Below are 19,753 nucleotides of genomic sequence, written 5' to 3'. Positions count from 1 at the left end.
TAGGAGATGTGTGCCCTTGGACCTCAGGGAACCCAGAGAGGAGCTCTGGGGAAACACCGAGGCTTGTGAGACAAATCTGTGTCTGGGTCGAGACCAAGCCCAGGCCCCTGCTGACCTGCATACCTCAGTGAGACCAACCACCCTTGGTTGGTCTCTGAGTGGTCCTCCGACTACTCCAAGCCCTTTCAGACCTGCCGCTGGAAATGGCAATGGCAGCAGGTCGGACAGGAGACGAGGGCAGATGAAGGCTCTGGAACATGAAGACTGAGACAGGAGACTTGGGGTGTACAGACTCAGACGAGACGCTTGGGATGTGAAAACTCCAACAAGAAGCTTGAGCACGAAGATTCAGATCAAGGTTTAGGAACAAGTACTGGTTTGAGGCTGCCACGCAGCACACCCTACACAGCCCACCGACATGGGCGGACCCCATGTCGGTGGGCGGACTGGTTGGTAAGGTGGGCGGACTGGTTGGTAAGGTGACGGTGTGTGTGAGAGAAAAGGTTTGGTGTGTGTGAATGTGAGAGAGAGAATGTGATTCAGGGAATGAGAAGCCTGTGCACGTGGAGAGTGAGCATGGAAATGAGAGAGACTGGTGTGTGTGTAACAGAGAGAAAGTGATTATGGGAATGAGAAGCCTGTGCATGTGAAGAGAGTGAGCATGGGAGTGAGAAACCTGGTGTGTGTGAGACACAGCATGGGAGGGAGAAGCCTGTATATCTGAAAGAGAACGTGGGAGTGGGAAGCCTATGTGTTTGTGTATGCATGAGAGAGATCAGGTGACTGGTGTGTGTTTGTGTGTATGTGTTTGTGTGTGTGAGAGAGAGAGAAAAAAGAAAGTGATTATGGGAATGAGAAGCCTGTGCATGTGAAGAGTGAGCATGGGAGGTAGAAACCTGGGTGTGTGTGAGACACATCATGGGAGTGAGAAGCCTGTATATCTGAAAGAGAACATGGGAGTGGGAAGCCTGTGTGTGTGTGTGTGTGTGAGAGAGAGAGAGAGAGAGAGAAAAAGTGATTATAGGAATGAGAAGCCTGTGCATGTGGAGAGAACAAGTAAGGGAGTGAGAGACTGGTGAGTGTGTGTGTGTGTGTGTGTGTGTGAGAGAGAGACAGAGAAAGTGATTATGAGAGTGAGAAGTCCATATATGTAAGTAGAACACAGGAGTGGGAAGCCTGTGTGTGTGTATGGCATGAGAGAAACTGTTCAGGAAATTGACTGGTGTGTGTGTGCCAAAGACTGTTTGGGAGATGATTGGTGTATGAGAGACATAAACTGGTCATGGGGGCATGACTGGTATGGTATGTGTGTGAGAGACATGAGCACTAAGGAAGAGGACCATAAGTATAGAGCTTAGCTTCTACTGCTGCTTCTGGTGTGTGCCACGGCCTGCATGGAAGGGGAGTAAGAGAGCTGCTGGAGGGGGTAAGTAAAGCTGGCTTTTAAAGTTTATTTTTCATGATTGACTGCCATTTTAATTATGTGATGTCTGCTTTTTTGAAATATTTTATTGATGTTTGGAGAATGTTTAATAGTTTTTATGAGTTTTTAATTGTTGGATGTTATTCTGTTCATAGCTGTTTTGAAACATTTATTCTGCTTATTAGTATAGTTTTACAATTATTTCTGTGTGGGGATCTATAGCTGCTTGCTAGTTCTGTTTTCCTAATAAGAGGTGTATTGGTTTTTAGGACCTGATTTAATATTTGTAGTGTTGCCTTTTCATAGATAGGGTTGCTCCTGTTTGAGTGTATTCCATAATACAGGTGTAACTGTGTGCGGATTAGTTTATATGCATTACTACAGATCCTGGGAGTATGTTAGGTCGGTTCTGTGTCAGTTACCGAGATGAGATATTTTACTAGCATGTAAGCGTTTGTATCGGTCTTATTTGTTGTGTTTTCTCAAGAGGACATGCATTGGTGGTAAACTGCTGTCTTTTCATAAGTAGGGCTATAGAGCCTGGAAGTAGAAGGAGTTTGAGTTGCTGTTACTGAGATGACACCAGAACCAGAATATCTTTTCTGTAGGGTGAGTTGTATGGGGAATGTCATAATTCTGCTTTACATCCATTATTGTGGGTCAGGGGGGTTCCCGTGGATGCAAACTGTACTTTTACATCTAGCCTCGTGATGATCATGGGTCAGTGTGTCATGCATGTGAGAACCTATGGTGAGTTGAGTCACATTCACATTATAAATGTCATAATTAAATGATAAGTGTGCACTAAAATCCAACCCCCTCCATAACCCCGCCCCCATATGACCAAAGCCCTGCCCCTGCCCCACCCCACCCTGCCCTGCCGGGCCATGGAAAAATGGTTTTGCTTGAAACCGGTCCCTGGTGCAAAAAAGGTTGGGGACCACTGCTTTAGGGTACCACTGACTCTTAAAGAAGATGCTGGACACTCTGGTGGGTTGTTCAAAAATAAATTTACTATCACCAAAAAAACTCCAAGTCGAATTACCAACAAAATTTCTCTAGTTGATCTCACAAAAAAATGAGTCCAAAAGATTCTATTTTCTTAGTTCTATCAGCTGAGTCAGTGTCCCTTAGGTGGCAGGCACCTGGAAACAGCCCAACACCCATTAGTGCAGAACGTGGGCTCCTGGTGGGGACTGGGATCTCCTTATTCCTCTCTCTGTGATGCTAACACTGGTGTTGTCCAAAAAGTGTCCAAAAATCGAAGGCCTCTTCTCACTTTCAATGGGCAGAGACTGATGGCAGAAAATCCCTTCCAAAACAACAGGGAAGAAATGGAATTTCAAAACTGCTTCTCTCTTCTTCTCTGCTAGTTCACTGATGCTCCCCCTTAGTTGGTCAGCAGGGAATCACCAGCACCCTACCTATCCTGACCTCCTCCAGTCCTCCAGACCAGGATCAGGCTCCAAAAAGAAAATTCTTCTCAAAAGCAAACAGCCTGCCCCCCCCACTCCAGAAACCCCCCCCCCCAAACAACCCAGAAACTCCTCTTTCACTCTCACCATACCCTCCCTTCCAGATCTGGTGAGTACTGGCCAGGGATAAGTCTCTTCCCCGGATCAGGCTGTTGGGCCCAAAATGGGGAGCACTGCACCACTCTCCTATTTCTGCAAACTCTTCAGAAAGCGATGGCAGTCCGCTCCTTGTGCACTGCTGCTTTTCAGGAGGAAGCTGTCCTATCCAAGCAAACCTCTATGGTCAGCAAACTACCCTTCCTACCTAAATGCCTAGGGTCAAAATAGCTAGTGGGGAACTAGGGTATACCTGCAATATGTTAAATGATATTTCAGTTTCCAATTTAAAAAAACAGTTGTACATTATGAGGATAATTTTGAAAGGCATTTCTGTGCTAAATAAATGCCGCTACAAAACTGCCTGCCTGATAAGCAGGTAAAATTACGAACATATGCCCTGTGCTTTTAGCTGCTTTGAGGAGGGCAGTTTGCAATCAGGGTGTTGCAAAAACCTAACACTGCTTCATTGCAATATTTCTACTGCACTATTTTTTTGCAGCTGTGGTATTTTTTACATTTTTTTGTGCAAGTCTTATGTTTTGTTTTGGGGGGATGGGAGGAGAATCACACCTCCAATTGCGAACAATTTTGCTGAGGTTTTTTTTTTCAAATTATGTCCTGTTTTTAAATCTCCCCCTAAATAGGCTTTCATCATTATCATATAATTTTTTTTTTTTTTAACAAAACTGTATTATTGTTTCAAGAAAGCATCTATTGTAGAAAGGCATTGTATAATTCCTTTTTATAACTGGATGCACTAGGACAGACTGTGCATCACTGAGAAGATTCATCATACAGTATTTGAATTTCTCCGACATTAATCAACTACCAGGATCCAAGCCATTCTGTGGTGGGGTGTTATAAATTACAGTAATAAAATGAAGCATATCTGCAGTTAATACACTTATGTACAGTAAATCTACATCTGGTCACCAGGCAACCACTGAAGGCAGGCCACCAAGTGCAAATGCCGGCAGTGCCTGAAATGGAATGCTCCATCCAAAGATATGCAAATAAAAAAAATGATATAAAGGAGAAGTGTGAGAAAAAATAAATAGCCCACAAATTCTCACTTGAATGGAGACAACTGTCGCCTAGCAAATGCACACGTTTCTATGCAGGCTCTAAATTCCCTATATAAAAGGAGGCAAAGACTTCAGACAAGAACCAAATATTTGCAAGTCACTGTCAGCTCAAATATTCTTAATCATCATCGGTCATAAAAACTTCCAAAGTCTCCTCACTTTCATTTTATAATTTTTATGCTTTGTGGAAAGCTACTACTGAAAGCAGTAGTCCTGAAAATATGTATAACACTAAAGAGAAGATTGTGCAGCCATGGTGAAGTTTTTCATCTTTTTGGAGCAAGTTACCTAACGCTGGCTCCCTGCCTCCCCCCCCCCCCACCTCATCGCAAATCCTTTCCCCTCCCCAATAAGACAACGAGACTCAGTGGTGGATAACAAAAGGCCGCAGCTTTATTGAACTTCAACACAAAATCATACCTATAGTACCTGAGCCATGGAGCACCCATGTGATGTTACCGCACCACCCACAATATGCCCCCCCCCCCCCCCCCCCCGCTGTGTCAAGCAAGGGAGGCCCCATCTCTGGCGTCACCACGTCCCACAAACCCATTTGGAACCGTCCTTTATGGAACATAATCTAGCGTTTGCCCCAGGTAGCAAGTCTGGCATCACGTTGCCTCGTCACCAAGGCTCGGGTGACTTGCCTCATGCACTCCCCCATCAATTAGCTGCAGCTGTGTACACCCTGACACCCAAGCATGCTTCCAAAGCTTCCTGCAGTGAGTTGTTAAATAAGTTCTGCCCAATGTCAGACAAATGAACCAAATCACCTCGATAGAGCCCCTCACATTGAATATCAGCCCACTCATGTTGAATCTGATGACCCCTAAACCTTGCAGGCATATGCCCACCTGCCTGTTTAACTTCCTGCATCCCCTGTTCCTTAGCTTCGAGTCACCCCATTATTTCCACGGTATGATATCGAACCATTCCTAGCAACTGTGTTTGAATAATGTGGCTAACACCTTGACGTCCTCCCTGATTGCCTTCAACAGCTGCCTGGTGGGTATTCTGCCTAGATTGTTCCCACCCAAGTGAATAATGATGACCTGTGGCTGAGCACAGTTGTTCCCACAGCATACTGCGATTACTGATCCATTCAATGCAGACCCCATATGGCGCCAGTCCAAGATGCATCCCATATGATTTCTCTCTCACCCTCTAGGCTGCCCAATGAAAGAAGGAGTGTCCAACACTCGTTGGGCTCCCCCTGTAACATAAATAACGATATTGTTAATTACCTCTGCCCCCCTCTAGCATACAGGTAAACTGTGGATGACTTCCATATACCTATTCTCTGTATTGTTTCCACGTCTTAACCCACACTCACATTGCTGGTCGCTGCGCCTACATGGAAGGAATAAGCTCTGAACTCCTGCGGCTTCAAACCCAAATGAGCCAAAGCCCTTTTTAACACCACATGAACTGATACCTCGTGAGTGGTGCCCCGTCGGCATGCACCGGCAAATGATTCCCTCCAGCCGATCTGCATGCCAAATAACGGTTGAGATTACTTAGCGGACACGTGACCTGAGATTCAACCCACCTCAAACGTAGCATGACCACCCCATTTTTCTGGTTGGCTTTCGAACGGTGTATTAAGGCAAGCACCACCCCGTCCCTAATATGTCCCGGTGTCCGCTTTGGAGCCGGCTACTAACTTGCTCACTCTCAATGCTCCAAAAAAGGCCAGGGAGAATGCCACTCTAAAGAGTGAATCTTTAAATCAGATTTGCACATCACAGGCAAGGTGTTCCATAACTGTACTAGCAACTCGTGTGTAATAGGCCTTCTGCCGTTCCTATTATTGACCAACCTCCGACCCCAGCCGGCAAGCATTTTCTTTACCAAGGAGGTCCTGGTCGGGTCCCCCCACCCTTGCGCCTTGGTGAAAAAAGCAAAACCGGCATGGTGGTTCACTACCATGCCCCTGGAGACCCCTGCCTCCTTTGCCCTTGCAATGTATTGAACAATCATTTTCGCTGGTACCGGGCCCTGCACCCAACCAAGTCCTTTCTAAAATGCCTGCACGCGCTAGTAGCCACTAGAATAGGCAGTCCACGTTGCTGGAGCTACTGCACTGTGTAACAAGTCCTCGGTGGTCATATTCCAATGGTCCATAAGCACTCTGGGATCCTCGTAGCCTCCTCATCCACATTTAGAACCTGTATATGAAATAAATCCCACTTAGCATGCAACAGGGAATTGGCCACTTCATTGCTTATGCTAGGTATGTGGCGTGCCCTAATGGTCATGTTTGAGCCCAAACATTGCAGAACTATTTCCCTGCATAACTCCCCCACCAGCAGACACTTCGCGGAATGCCTATTGATAACCTCCACCATCGCTCGGTTGTCGCACCAAAATATTATTCTTTTGTTGGCCAGCCACTTGCTGGCCACAGTGGTCGTGTTTGTTTTCCATAGACGATAGAGAACGGTGACGTGCCTGTAGCAGTGGCAATGTGGGAGTTGTGAGAAAACTCCGCCCAAGATAAAAGCTCGGACCAATTGTCTTGGTGGTCATTGATATATGCGCGCAGGAAGGCCTTCAAAGAGTGATTCATTCGCTTGGCTTGTCCGTTAGCTTGGGGATGATAGGCAGTTGTTAAACTGATGTTAATACCGAATTTTCGGCAAAGGGTGCGCCAATATCTAGCAACAAACTGTGGACCTCTATCTGAGATAATATCCTTGGGCAGGCCATGCAATCTAAAGATATGATGAAAAAATAGGCATGCCAATTCTGGAGCAGATGGTAGGCCCAGTAGAGGGACAAAATGGGCCATTTTTGAAAATCGGTCTATGGTTACCCATATTACGGTATGGCCCTTTGATGGAGGCAAATCCACGATGCAATCCATAGACAAGTGGGTCCACGGTTCCTCAGGTGCTGGAAGTGGTTGCAGGAGACCCCAAAGTCGACTGACCGGGGGCTTTTGCTGTGCACAAGTGTTACAGGATTCGACGTATGCTTTAGCATCTTAAACCATAGTAGGTTTATGACGCTGGATGACCGGCGAACTTAGAATCATGCGCCCAACGGAGAACTCTTTCTCAGAGTCGTCGGGGCACGACAGTCTTCCCAGCAGGGACTGGGTGAGTAGCAGACAAACAGATGCAGGCTGGGTCTATTATATGGCTAGGTTCTTCTGGATTATCTTCAGGCTTGAAAGAGCGTGATAAGGCATCGGCCCGGAGGTTTTTGTCGGCTGGGCGGTAATGAAGCTCAAAATTGAACCTGGAGAAGAATAGAGCCCATCGAGCTTGATGGGCGTTGAGATGTTGGGCCTGGCTCAGATGTTCCAGGTTCTTATGATTGGTGAACACAGTGAACTTATGTTGCACATCCTCTAGCCATGGGCGCCATTCTTCGAGGGCCAATTTTATGGCCAGTAACTCACGCTCCTATGCTGTAGTTCTGCTCCGTGGATGAGAACTTATGGGAGTAGAATGAGCATGGGCTGTAGTGCCAGAAGCAGTGCATTGGCTCAGGTCCGCCCCAGCTCCAATAGCAGAGGCGTCCATTTCCACTTGAAATGGACAGTTCAGATTGGGATGATGGAAACAAGACCCCACCTGGAAGGCTTCTTTGAGGCGGTGGAAGGCTGCGACTGCTTCCAGAGTCCAATTGCGAGTATCTTTACCCTTACAAGTTAGGGCTGTCAAAGGTGCAGCCAGAGTAGAGTAACGAGGGATGAAATGGCGGTAGTAGTTCAGAAACCCCAGGAAGCGCTGGAGAGCTAAAAGGAATCCCGGATTCCTTTTAGCTTAGCTGGGTCCATGGAAAATCCTTTGCTGGGAGATAATGTATCCGAGGAAAGGCAAGCTGGTCTTCTCGAACAAGCATTTGTCTAATTTTGCAAACAAGTGGTTCTCTCAAAGGCGTTGGAGGACTATACGGATATCAGTGCGGTGTGTGGCCAGGTCTTTAGAAAAGACAAGGATATTGTCCAAGTAGGTCACAACCTTGGTGTACAGTAAATCCCTGAAAGTTTCGTTCATCATTCGTTGGAAAACTGCGGACGCATTACAGAGGCCGAAAGGCATCACCAGGTATTCGAAGTGCCCGTCCCGGGTATTAAAGGCAGTCTTCCAAATGTCATCGGGGCGGATTCAAACTAAGTTATACGCCCAACTAGGTCCAATTTTGTGAATATAGATGCTCCCTGAAGACGATCGAATAATTCTGAGATTAGTGGCAGAGGATTTTTGTCTTTGTGAGTGATGGCATTTAGGCCGCGGTAGTCAATACACGGCCTAAGTGACCCGTCTTTCTTGGTCACAAAAAAGAATCCCGTCCCAGCGGGAGAGGTTGAGGGATGGATGAATCCCTTTGCAAGGTTTTCTTGGATGTACTCCGTCATGGCCTTTGTCTCGGGTAGAGACAGAGGGTAGGTACGTCCTCAAGGAGATGTGGTCCCTGGAAGAAGATCAATAAGACAATCAAACCTCCGAAGAGGCGGAAGAAGGTCTGCTTTTTGCTTGGAAAACACATCCTCGAAATTGGCGTAAGGAGCGGGTGTACCAGAGGAGGTAACAGCCAAAGGAATCATGGATGGCGGTACTACTTTTTGGAGACAGGACTGATGGCAGGCAGGACCCCACTCCATCAGTTGCAATGAGCCCCAATCAAATTGGGGAGCGTGCTTTTGTAGCCAGGGGAGTCCGAGGACTACCGGATGGATGGATTTCTAAGATACTAACAGTTCAAGTGCACAGCTGGACAGTTCAAGTGCACAGTGGTAAGGAAGATTCAACTGGGTAGTGGTTCTCCATAAATGGATGCTATACACAAGGAGGTCTCTAGCGAACAGGTCTTTATACCCAGAAGCTGGACAAGATCTTTGAGAATGAAATTACTTCCTGCTCCGGAATCCACCAGAGCAAGTACTGGAAAGGACCAGGAATCCCAGATAAAGGTGTCCGGTACAGATAACTGAGGGGCCAGAGAACTTGTGCCCAAGTTCAGGACCCCTACTGAACTTAGGCCGGGAAGTTTCCCGGACAGATGGGACAGGTCTGAAGATGGTGGCCAGATGCTCTGCAATACAGACACAGACCGGTTTGTCTCCACCGGAGGCACTCTTCCGGTGTCAGCTGCCCACAGCCCAGCTGCATAGGCTCTTCCGTCTTAGCCACAGTAGTGATCCTGCTTGTGGCAGGGTTGGTGGTCGGTGGCAAGCGGGATCAAACCCGAGAGGGCTTCTTGGGCATCTGACTCTCCCGGTGATGCTCTTGGAGACGATGGTCGATTCGGCCCATCAAGTCTATAAGGTCCTTGAGGGAGGAAGGGAGCTCCCTTGCAGCCAGCTCATCCTTCAGTTGTAAAGAGAGCCCGTCCAGGTAGATGGCTCGCAGGCAGTCTTCCTGCCAAGCGAACTCGGAGGCCAGTCCGAAACTCGATAGTATAGTCTAAGAGATTTCTTTGATCTTGACAAAGATGTAGTAAGCTAGTGCTTGCCACGGCATGCCGCCCTGGATCATTGAAGGTCCTTCGAAACACAGCCACAAACTAGGACAACTCCCTTAGGAGAGAGTCCAAGCGTTCCCACAGGGGGAAAGCCCAAGCCAGCGCCTTCCCCTTGAGACGAGATAGGATGAAGGTGACTAGTCAATTTTTCCTGGAAGATGGAGGGCTGCAGAGTGAATTGCATATAGCATTGGTTAATGAACCCTCTGCAAAGTCGGGAGTCACCATTGAAGCGTGGGGGTGCTGGTAGGGCCAGCAAAGCTTGAGGCATCAATGGTGATGGCTGTGGATGAGGAGGAGCCAGAATAGTATTGGTGAGGGCATCAAGCCGGGCGTGAAGGCGATCCATGGAAGAGGCCAGTGCCTCAAGAAACTGCTGCTGTTCTTGTACCTTGAATGCCAGGCCTGGGATGGCCTGGCGGGCAGGCGACTCTACCGAGTCCATGGCCTTTGCAACCTGTTGCGTCGGAGGTGGACCCTCTGCCTGAAAGGCAGAGGCCACTGGAGCTTCACCTATTCCAGCCCTCATTCCCCATGGGGCTGGCAGGACTTAGGTGGGCCTCTGAGTATAGTTGCAGGAGAAGTGGGTTCAGCCCATAGACAGCAGGCGAGGGATAGTTCAGTTCTTCTTTGGACTGGATAATGTCCTGGAAACTCGGGTGCCAATGGAACAAAAGCAGGTAGAGGGCGCTTGAGCAAAGGTGGGCCGAAGCCTGCTGAGTCCACGTCCAGGAAGTAGACAGAAGAGGCGTCCAATGGTAGGCTTGAGTCAGGGCTGGCGGCAATCCAAAGCAATGGTAAGCAAGGCTGAGGTCTGATCACGGAGATAGTCAATAGCGTAGTCAAGCAAAGCTGAGGTCTGATCACAGAGATAGTCAATAGCGTAGTGTTGCGTTTGTGCCTATTCTCGCCCTCGCTCCAACCTCTCTACCTTTGTGGTGACTCCCTTTGGTTCAGACGGACAGATGCAGCCGTGGCTCTCCACGCCTCTTGGTCCCTGTATCCCCGGCTGGCCTGACGCCATGGATCCGCCATGTTCCTGATGACGTAAGGGTGCACGCACCCGCTCCAGACTTTGTACCAGCAAGGGCGCGAACCTCGGGGGCATCCCCCCGTAGTGACGTCATCCGTTTTCAATTTAAAAGGTCTTTGTTTGCTAACTACAAACGAGTTAGCAAGGAACTCCAACGGGACTTGCTTCAGCAGTCCACGCTACTTGCAACAACAATCCGAGTCAGCAAGGGGAAATCTTTCTCCACTGCTCGGCCTTTTCAAACTTACCAGGAGTACCCGCTCCTTGGGGGCTCCGTTCTCTCTCTTCTTGATTTCAGATTGTTAGACGGGATCCGGTACTCGCTCCTCGAGGGCCTACGTTCCCGAAGGCACAGAAGACTCCTATTGCCTGGAGGCGATCGCAGACGTGAACACAGTGAGACCTATTACAGACAGGAACCGGGAGTCGCTCCACAAGGGCCCTTGTTCCTAATCTCTAAGACTCCCTTCAGTCTAAGACGTTATCGCAGGTACGGAGATTGTGAGTTGCCATTGTAGATTGCATATAGGAACCGGTACTCGCTCCACGAGGGCCTATGTTCCTAATATCTTTCTCAGACTCTCTTCTTCCTCAGAAGATATCGCATACCTATATCTTATGGATTACTATTCAGATTGACAGATAGGAACCGGTACTCGCTCCACGAGGGCCTATGTTCCTAAATATCTCCTAGCCTTTCTTCTATTCCAGAAGCCATCCCATACACAGTTATTGTGAGTTCTATTTCAGACTGCCTATAGGAACCAGTACTCGCCTGCGGCTCCTGTTCCTGAATACTGAAGACTCTCTGTTGCATAAGAAGACATTACTGATATCTTCAATTGTGAGTGTATCATCTACCACTGGTTATGTCCAGCATACCCTGTCTACTCACTACCTATAGACTCTCCTTACAGTTCAGCAACTCAGAGATTGTAGTTCCAGTATCAGAGGGACTTCAGCCCTGCCGGGTACATCAACTCCCTACTGCCACCTCTGGTGGTTCTACTTCTAGTCTAATAAAGAACTATCTGTGTTTGTCTCAATACTCCAGCCTAGCCGGTGGTCCCTCTCAGGATCTCCACTTGAGGGCGCTGTCATCTGCCATCGGCCCAGGGATTCACTATTTCTACTAAGTGTTACTCCTTACACTAATAGAGCGGTATTATCATCTGCCACTCTGTGGGAGCCAACCCACATCAGACCATTACTCCTCTTTCTGCGGAAGCTGATCCATATCAGATAGCCATCTCCTCGTGGGGATCATACAGGTTGCTGGCTCATATTTCTACAGGAACAAAGCATAACAGTTGCTACTCCTTCCGTCTGGGGAAGCAGAGCACTAACAGATTGCTAAACTCCTCCTCCTACAGGAGCCAAGCCTATCAGATTGCTATCTCCTCTCTTGGGAGGAGCTGATCGATACCAGATTGCTCACTCCGCCCTCCTGGCAGGGGTAAGGGCTAGCAGATTGCTAACTCCTTGGCAGATTCCATAACAGATTGCTAACTCCTCCTTCAATGGGAGTATCCAGCAGCCAGATTATAACAGATTGCTAACTCCTCCCTCTCCTGGAGGAGATTTATAACAGATTGCTAACTCCCTAGCAAGATTCCTAACACGTAGTCAGACGAAGTGGAGGTCTAGGTCTGGAGATAGGCTGTAGCATGGTCAGATAAGCAAAGTCAAAGTCTGTGTAGTCAATCCGAAGCATAAGCAGAAGTCAAGCGAAGCAGAAGTCTGGGCCTGGAGATAAGCTGTAGCGTAGGCAAGCGAAGCAGAAGTCTGGGTCTGGACATAGGCTGTAGCATGGTCAGATAAGTCAAAGTCCGTGTAGTCAATCCGAAGCATAAGCAGAACTGGAACAAGGAAACAGGAACCAGGAACAACAAGGAACAGGAATGTAGGGAAGAGATGAAGCTCTTAGTAGCAATGAATACTCGACCAGTGAGGAGACCTGTTGCAAAGGTAACGCTAGGGAGCGGAGCCTGAGCTTAAATACTGTGAACAGTTTGACGTCATCATTCGGGGCCGCGGCTAGGTTCCTGCTGCAGTCAGTACATAAGGATCAGCGATGCACGCGCGCGCTCCTAGGGCCACGCAGAGAGGCCCAACGAGTAGTGGCATCAGGACCGGGAAGGCTGGAGACTGTTGCAGGGCTGGAGGCACCGGAGAAGGCCTGAGGATGGAGCTGGCAGCCCACCGCCGCCAGCGAGGAGGAACCAGAGGCTAGAGACCTTAAGGAAAGGTGAGAGGGCCATGCCGCGGGTCTGCTGCAGATGGCACGTGTTGCAGGTACTGAATCCGCTTTTCCAGTGCTCCTGGTGACAGCTTTTTGTTCCTAGGCTTCTATTTTGATAAGGGCATGCTGATAGGCTGTTTGATTGCACATGCCTATTTTGAGATGTTCAGTTCATTCATACACTTGGTCATGGCCAAGGTCACAGGGAACATAAACATAATACACTATTTGAATGATGCACTTTATCTCACCCCTAGGGCTTCCGAAACCTGCATAGTGCTTTTACTAGGCTTCCAGGTGACAGCAGTAGAATTTTTCATACCCGAAGAGCTGGAAAGAAGTGAAGGGCCTGCTACAGTAATAATGTTCTTGAATATAGTTTGCGGATGCTGATTGAGCTAACCCTTCAAATATGAAATGCTTCATCAGCTTTTTGTGAGCACATTTTGTTTTGGCAGTGTTAGCATTTGACAGGAAAAAGTAACTTTGGATATTACTGTGACAAAAGTGCTTTTGCAATGGTGCACAGGCCAAACCAGAACATCATTACAAGTAGTGGCCTCCGCTGTTCTAACAAACTGCATCATTTTCATAAATAACACAACGGCTTCTGGCTGCTCGCTCTCATACTCCTGTGCTTGGCTTGCAGAGTTATTTGGCTCACTGCAGTAGATCACAGGTGCCAATCAAATATGTATTTATCCGGGGAGCTTGGGTAGCACAGCTGTCAGTTCATCAAGAAGTCCCTCCTTAGGGACAGCGGCACGGCAATGGTGCCAGTCTGCCTTATTTGATGTCACCTGTCGACATAATTTGTGTCAAAAAAGATTACCGACACACAATAGAGAAAAAAGAAGAGTTTATAGTCTGAAGTGGTTACTTACTGCCAGCAGAACAGACAGCAGGGCACCTGAGAAATCCATTAGGACTCTTGGGTTGTTAAAGCACAATCTATGTCACATGGGTGTACAAAGAGCAATCACTCTTTTAAAGCAAACCCTCAGAAGACCACTCACACCAGCCAGATTTAAAGAGCAGCGATTCAAGCTGACAAAGCCCCAGGAACCAAGTGCTCTGCTTGCTGAAGCAGCGAAGACAACAATCCTGGGCATTTAAAGATTCCCCCTCACCTGGAGCAAAGGAATGCAAATAATGGACCTGCTTGCTACAAAATAAAGACGTTTCCTGATGTTGCAGAGCATACAGAAGGGCATTGCCATTGCTCAGAAGACAGATCCTGCCACCCACAGCAGCAACATACAAAAAAAATAAACATATGATAGAAAGTCCATGCGATTACGAGGAGCCAAAGCCTGGGAAGGGTCATATGAAATATTATTTCCTCTGAAGGATGCTGTGCTGAGGGAATACCTTTCCTTGCCGTGCACCCTGATTTCTCAGTGCTGCCTTTGGAAAGTAGGCTGACGTATACGGAAGAACAGAATGATTTTGTTTCGTGCTCTAACCTGAGAGCATTATTAGATGATGTCCCCAGCAGTCTATAGGGATTTACAGGTCCTGAAAGCCAGCAAAACATGTAAAGGACTGATCTTTATCTGTGTAAGGCCCAGTTTTTATTATTTTACCTTAGACAGTCTAATGTTTTAATATGTATGCAAAAATGTTATCAGGTGTTTTCACTTTAGGGATTGTTTCATCTATTTTGTTGCATTTTTATACAATTAATACAACAAAAGGTTGCCTGTTTACAGAGATTCAATGGGTTGGTGATCAGACTCCTGATTCAGTATTTACTATGTCTAGAGGGTCAGTTACTACCTATCATCCACAGGTTCATAATTTAGTAGTTCAGGATTAAGCATGCTATCTCAAGCTCTGCTTTTTAGCAACTGATTAGACAAATGAGGTTTTATTTCTTACCCAAGTACTTTGCTCTGATTGTGCAAGTGTGTTGTTTGTGGACGTACAATAAATAGCCTTGAAGAGTTTCAGGTTGATTCAACAGATAACAGATTGGGGACTAAAGAGCAAAAAACCCTATTTTACCACTGCTGTGTGATGTCCACTGTTACCAGTCAAGTCCCACATTATTTTTAGGATTCTCTGTGTAGTTTTTAATGACATGGCCCCTTAGCTATCTCTCTGACTTTAAGGTAGAATTTTAAACCCGCGCATGGGTGTCCATGTGCGCGTGGTTAAAGGCGCAGGCACATGGACATGCCGATTTCATGACATGCGCGCGTTGACGTGCACATGTTATAAAATCGTCTATCCGCGCAAGGGGGGCAATTTTCTTAGAAACGCACAACAACGCGATAGGGCACTTCCCCAGTTCCCTCCCAGTCTGCTCCAATAAAGGAGTGCACTTGGAGAGAACGTCCTAACTCCCTAGCTAACTTGCCTCCCTTTCTCCCTAAACTTCCCAACCCTAAAATCTACCTGATTACCCTTCTGTTTTTTTGTTGTTCTACTTACCTGATCTACGGAGCAGCAGTAAGTTGTGGGCTGGCTGGCTGGCTGCTGGCGCGCACTTCAGTGGGACAGTGCCTAATAGTGCAGTCCCAGCCAGACCCCGCCCCTGACCCACCCCCTTTTTCAAACCCGGTTCTTCCGCACATACTGGGAGATAGGCCCGTGGCTGGGCTGCTTTGAAAATGCATACAGCGCGTGCATGGCCCGGCCATGTGCGGATCTCCTGATATTGGCGCACATCAGTGTTTTAAAATTTACTCATTTGGTTTTATGTTCTAGGGTAGTCTTTGCAATCATCCCAAAAATAATCCCTTTGTATCCCTGGTGCACAAGATGTTACCTAGGAAAGCGCGAGAAGTCACATGTTCTTGGTAGTTGCCCCAATAACATGGAATACATTGCCCATTGAAATAAAACAGATCAATAACTATCTTCTTTTTTGTAGGAAGCTTAAGACATGGCTTTTCCATACTGCTTTTGGTAAAAAAGGAAGATCTGGGAAGTTTATGTTCAGGTATTTAATTACTGAATCGAGATATTGCATGATACATGCTATTGCTTTTATCATTATGATTTTATTTGTTTGATTGTAAGCTTTAAGATGAATTTTAAAAGCCCGATGTGCACTGAATTTAGGGGATGTGTGAATATGTTGGGCTGGTGTGTGCCGAGCGGATTTTAAAAGTCGCCGCATATGCGCGTACTTGCTGCTGTGCGCACAACTGAAAAGTTCAAAAAAGGGGCGTGGGCTTGGTCTGGGCAGGGCATAGGCGTTCCTGGATTTAAACATGAAATTAGTGCGTAAAACCTATGCGCATTAGCGCATACCGGGTCCCATGCCGCATAACTGTATTAAATCTAGGCAAATCAGTGGGGTTCTAAGGGTTGGGGCTAATAGGGAAAAAGGAAGAGTTTTAAACTCAGGGGATTTGGAAGTCCTATCCCTTAACTGGGAACGAACTGGTAAAACAGGTAATGGCATCGACGTGTGTGTCTTTTAAAATCCCCCCACTTATGCAATAGAAGAGGCATTTATGCACACAGATGCGTGTCCACTTAAAATTGCGTGCACGTGTGCGCACGGTCAGGCTATTTTATAACGTGCGCATATATGTGCATATGTTATAAAATGGCTGTGTCCCTGAGCGGGGCCAATGAATGCATGCACATGTGCACCCGTAATCTGCATTGAAAGTTACCGACCCTGTGTTGCTGTACGGTTTTAATGATTCGTGGTATGTATTTGTGTATATGTTTTTTTCTCTGTGTCGCTTTGGGTCTACAGAGGAATGTGAGTTATCAATGCAAAAAATAAACAAATGACCAGAAATGGGTTGAACCTTTTTTGTCTGCTCTGCTTGGGTAAAGTCTCACAAATCAATTTGTTAAGAGGCCCACTGCTTTTCTAGCATGAAATCTTGAGTATTCAAAATGAGCTTTGCAGGGTACAAAGTGGTTCTCCGTGGATTTTCAGAGAAAAACTTGCTTGAAATTTGTGTGGGTAAATTTAGCACTGCCATATGCATGGCTGGGGTCACCTTGCTAAATTTAGCTGCACACTACTGAATTTTGCACTAACTGGCTAAATTTGGAAGCTCAAGCTAGGAACCTGACTCTTTTTTACCCAGCTGCGTACTAAGCATTTTTCTCATAGGCACAAAATAGGAGAAAACCTTTAGTAAATAAGGCCTTACATTTGTTCAGCTTGCAGTTTTAACCATATTAATTTAGGGAGTCAAAGGGAACACATTTTTAAATGGTTTATGTAGCTAAAACCCAGTTGTAAATTGGTAATTTTTTTTTAACATTGACCCCACCACAAATAAATAATAGCCATTGTTAATAGGTGAATATATATGTGTGTATGTATATATATATATATATATGTAATTTATTTATTTATTATTTTTATATACCGACATTCGATCTCAAGTGAGATATCACACCTATATATATATATATATATATATGTATATCTAATACTACTGATATTAGAGGTTAATGGTAAATCAGAATCATTGTGTGCAGAGATTATTTTATGCAAAGTGAGAAAAAGTTAGAAAAATGTCTGTAATACATATAGTTGCAAAGGAGTACAACTTTAATTAGAAAAAGCCTACCTTTAATGGAGAATTTCTGGCTTCAGGGAATTCCCTTTCATCCAGCCTAACCCATCTCTGTAAGAACTGTTGCACAAATGCATTTTCATTATTAACAATTTGGAATCCGGTCACGTTGGCGCCTCCATGCATAACTCTGTCCAGCACAATACCTGTAAAACCCTAGGAAGGCACAAGTGAACAAAAAATGTAAATAACCTGGTGATTGGCAGTGTATCTTGGTGAAAAGTACAAACCAGTGGTATGAGAGTGCCCCTGAATTGCCCTGGTTCGTGCTGTGTACTTGACAAGCATGTTGCTTGTCTGAATTTGCATAAAAGCGGAAAACAAAACAAAAATACACCAAAAACAAAACAAAAATGCACCAAAATAAGGGCCAAATGCTGGTGCCAGGATTTCTCTTGTGCACTCTTCAAACTACAAGCCTGCGATTTCCTTACTGTTTTCCCTTAAGGCCATGCAGTTAGGCTGGATCTAACTGAGAAATTGCATTTATTTTGATGTTGTGGACTTCTTCGTGCCAACATCACATTTTTTTAATACAATATTTTTTTAAAAATGAATTCCTTTATGCGATCTATGGCCACGTAGAATTTGGGAGAATGAAGGGTGTAGGCTGCAACCTACACCCTTCAACCCCCCCCCCCCCCCCCCCCCCCCCCCGACAAACAACTCTGATATAGGTTTGCCAACTGGCTCCATATTTTCAGGACAGGCTGATCCAGTCCTAGTTTTACCCCACTGAATGCAGGGATTTGTAGTCTTGCTTTTCTGAGGACCTGCAATATGGAAGTCAGAAATATAAATTCCTGCAAGCAATTGTGTGTGTGTGTGTGTGTGTGTGTGTGTGTGTGAAGAGATCTTACATGCAGATTATGACAAAATTACCCTTCCAAAGACATGGCTTATTTCAAAGGTTGAATTGGTCTGTCTTTAGGATGGAATATCATAGCAGAAAAAAAAATGCAAAGGAACCCATTACTGGCTGATTCAGAAACTTGGCACTGGGTTGAGCAAGTTGTAGAAAGAAAAAAAAATAATTTGACAATCAAACTGCATTTAGGGCACCTTGTGCTTCAGCTGAAAATATCAGTTTCTAGCTTTGCCACTAGTGATGCCTTAAAAAAGTGCAATAAGAAACTGCCTCTTTCATTGCCATATTGCTTACCCTTTTGGTCTTTTATCTAGGCCTCTTTTTTTTTTTTTTCTGGAATATATTTTTAAGGTGATCAGGACAGGCTGAAACCAGTCCTGGATTTACCCTGTTTCATGCATGGGATTGTCGTTCCAATTAATCTAAGAAAAAAGCAGGTACATGACAAGTCCACATATGGAATAGGGTATCAGCCCCTCCCTTACACACCTTACATTGAATTCATTATTGGCCCAATTTTAAAAGGGCCTCTCACGTAAAAAAACAGTGGTTACGTGTGTGGCTGGGCCTTGTGTGCACCGCGGGCATTTTAGAATGGGCCCGGCCACGCGCATAACCCCCATTACGCGCCGAAGTGCCGGGCCCTGCAAAAGGGGGCGGGCTAGGGGGGCATGGTCTGGGTGGGGAGGGGTGCGATGGGGCAGAGGGATGGGCCGGGACAGCACCAGTAGCCTCTGTCCCAAGGAAGCGCGCACCGGCAGCCGACCAGTGCATGGAGATTACTTCTGCTGCCGGGGAACAGTAAGTATTAAAATAAAACAATTAGGGATAGGTAGGGTTAGGTTAAGGGTCGGGGAAGAGGTAGGAAGGGTAGGGTTAGGGACTGGGAGGGAACTGGAGGAGGCCTGATTGTGTCGTGCGCGTATTTTGCTAAAAATCCCCTCCCTGCACGAACGAGTCGCAGGCCACCCGCACATGCACACGTGGATTTTAAAGTCTGGCACACACATGCGCACAGCCATCAGATTTTAGAATATGGACATGCTGGCATACACATTTTGTAAAATGGCACATCCATGTGCGCGCGCCGGGAACTGCACGCACAGGTCTTAAAATCGACCCCTATAGTTTTACAATTTATGTATTTTTTTATTTTTGTAATTAAAGCCATTTACTTTTTTCTTCTGGCCACATTCCCTGTTTCTAAAACTCTTCTTCGCCTCGACAGGTAGGTTGAGCTCTGTACTTCCCAAATCCCAGCCTGCAGCCTAGCAAGGGGCCAGCTGAGAATCAGCATAGAAGCACCCTGATTTACATATATTCAAGGCAGTGGGGGGAGCTTACAAAGCTATACAATTATTTCTTATCAGAAGTGACCTAAAACTCAGAATCACAAAGGGGAACCAATTACCTTCTTTATTTTATAGTTACATGTTATTTTGATAGGCCATGATTATCGGGTACAATCCTCTACGCCTCTCTCCCCGCCCCCAC

The 19,753-nt window shown here is 46.3% G+C and overlaps 1 protein-coding gene across 3 annotated transcripts in view; it reads right to left on the bottom strand.

Annotated features, from left to right (window-relative positions):
- The window catches only part of GRIA3 (glutamate ionotropic receptor AMPA type subunit 3), a 759,693-nt gene that overhangs the window by 309,037 nt on the left and 430,903 nt on the right, over positions 1-19,753 (bottom strand). For all 3 annotated transcript variants that reach the window (XR_003857595.1, XM_029607859.1, XM_029607861.1), the window contains exon 6: positions 17,386-17,547. Coding sequence is in view for 2 of the 3 variants with exons in the window: in XM_029607859.1 (XP_029463719.1) it covers positions 17,386-17,547 (162 nt within the window). In the remaining variant the exon portion in view is untranslated. The remainder of the gene's footprint in view (positions 1-17,385; positions 17,548-19,753) is intronic.

This window comes from Rhinatrema bivittatum, chromosome 6 (genome assembly GCF_901001135.1).
Source record: "Rhinatrema bivittatum chromosome 6, aRhiBiv1.1, whole genome shotgun sequence".
NCBI lineage: Eukaryota > Metazoa > Chordata > Amphibia > Gymnophiona > Rhinatrematidae > Rhinatrema > Rhinatrema bivittatum.
Note: the sequence above shows the minus strand (reverse complement) of the source record. Positions and strands in the feature narration are given on the sequence as shown.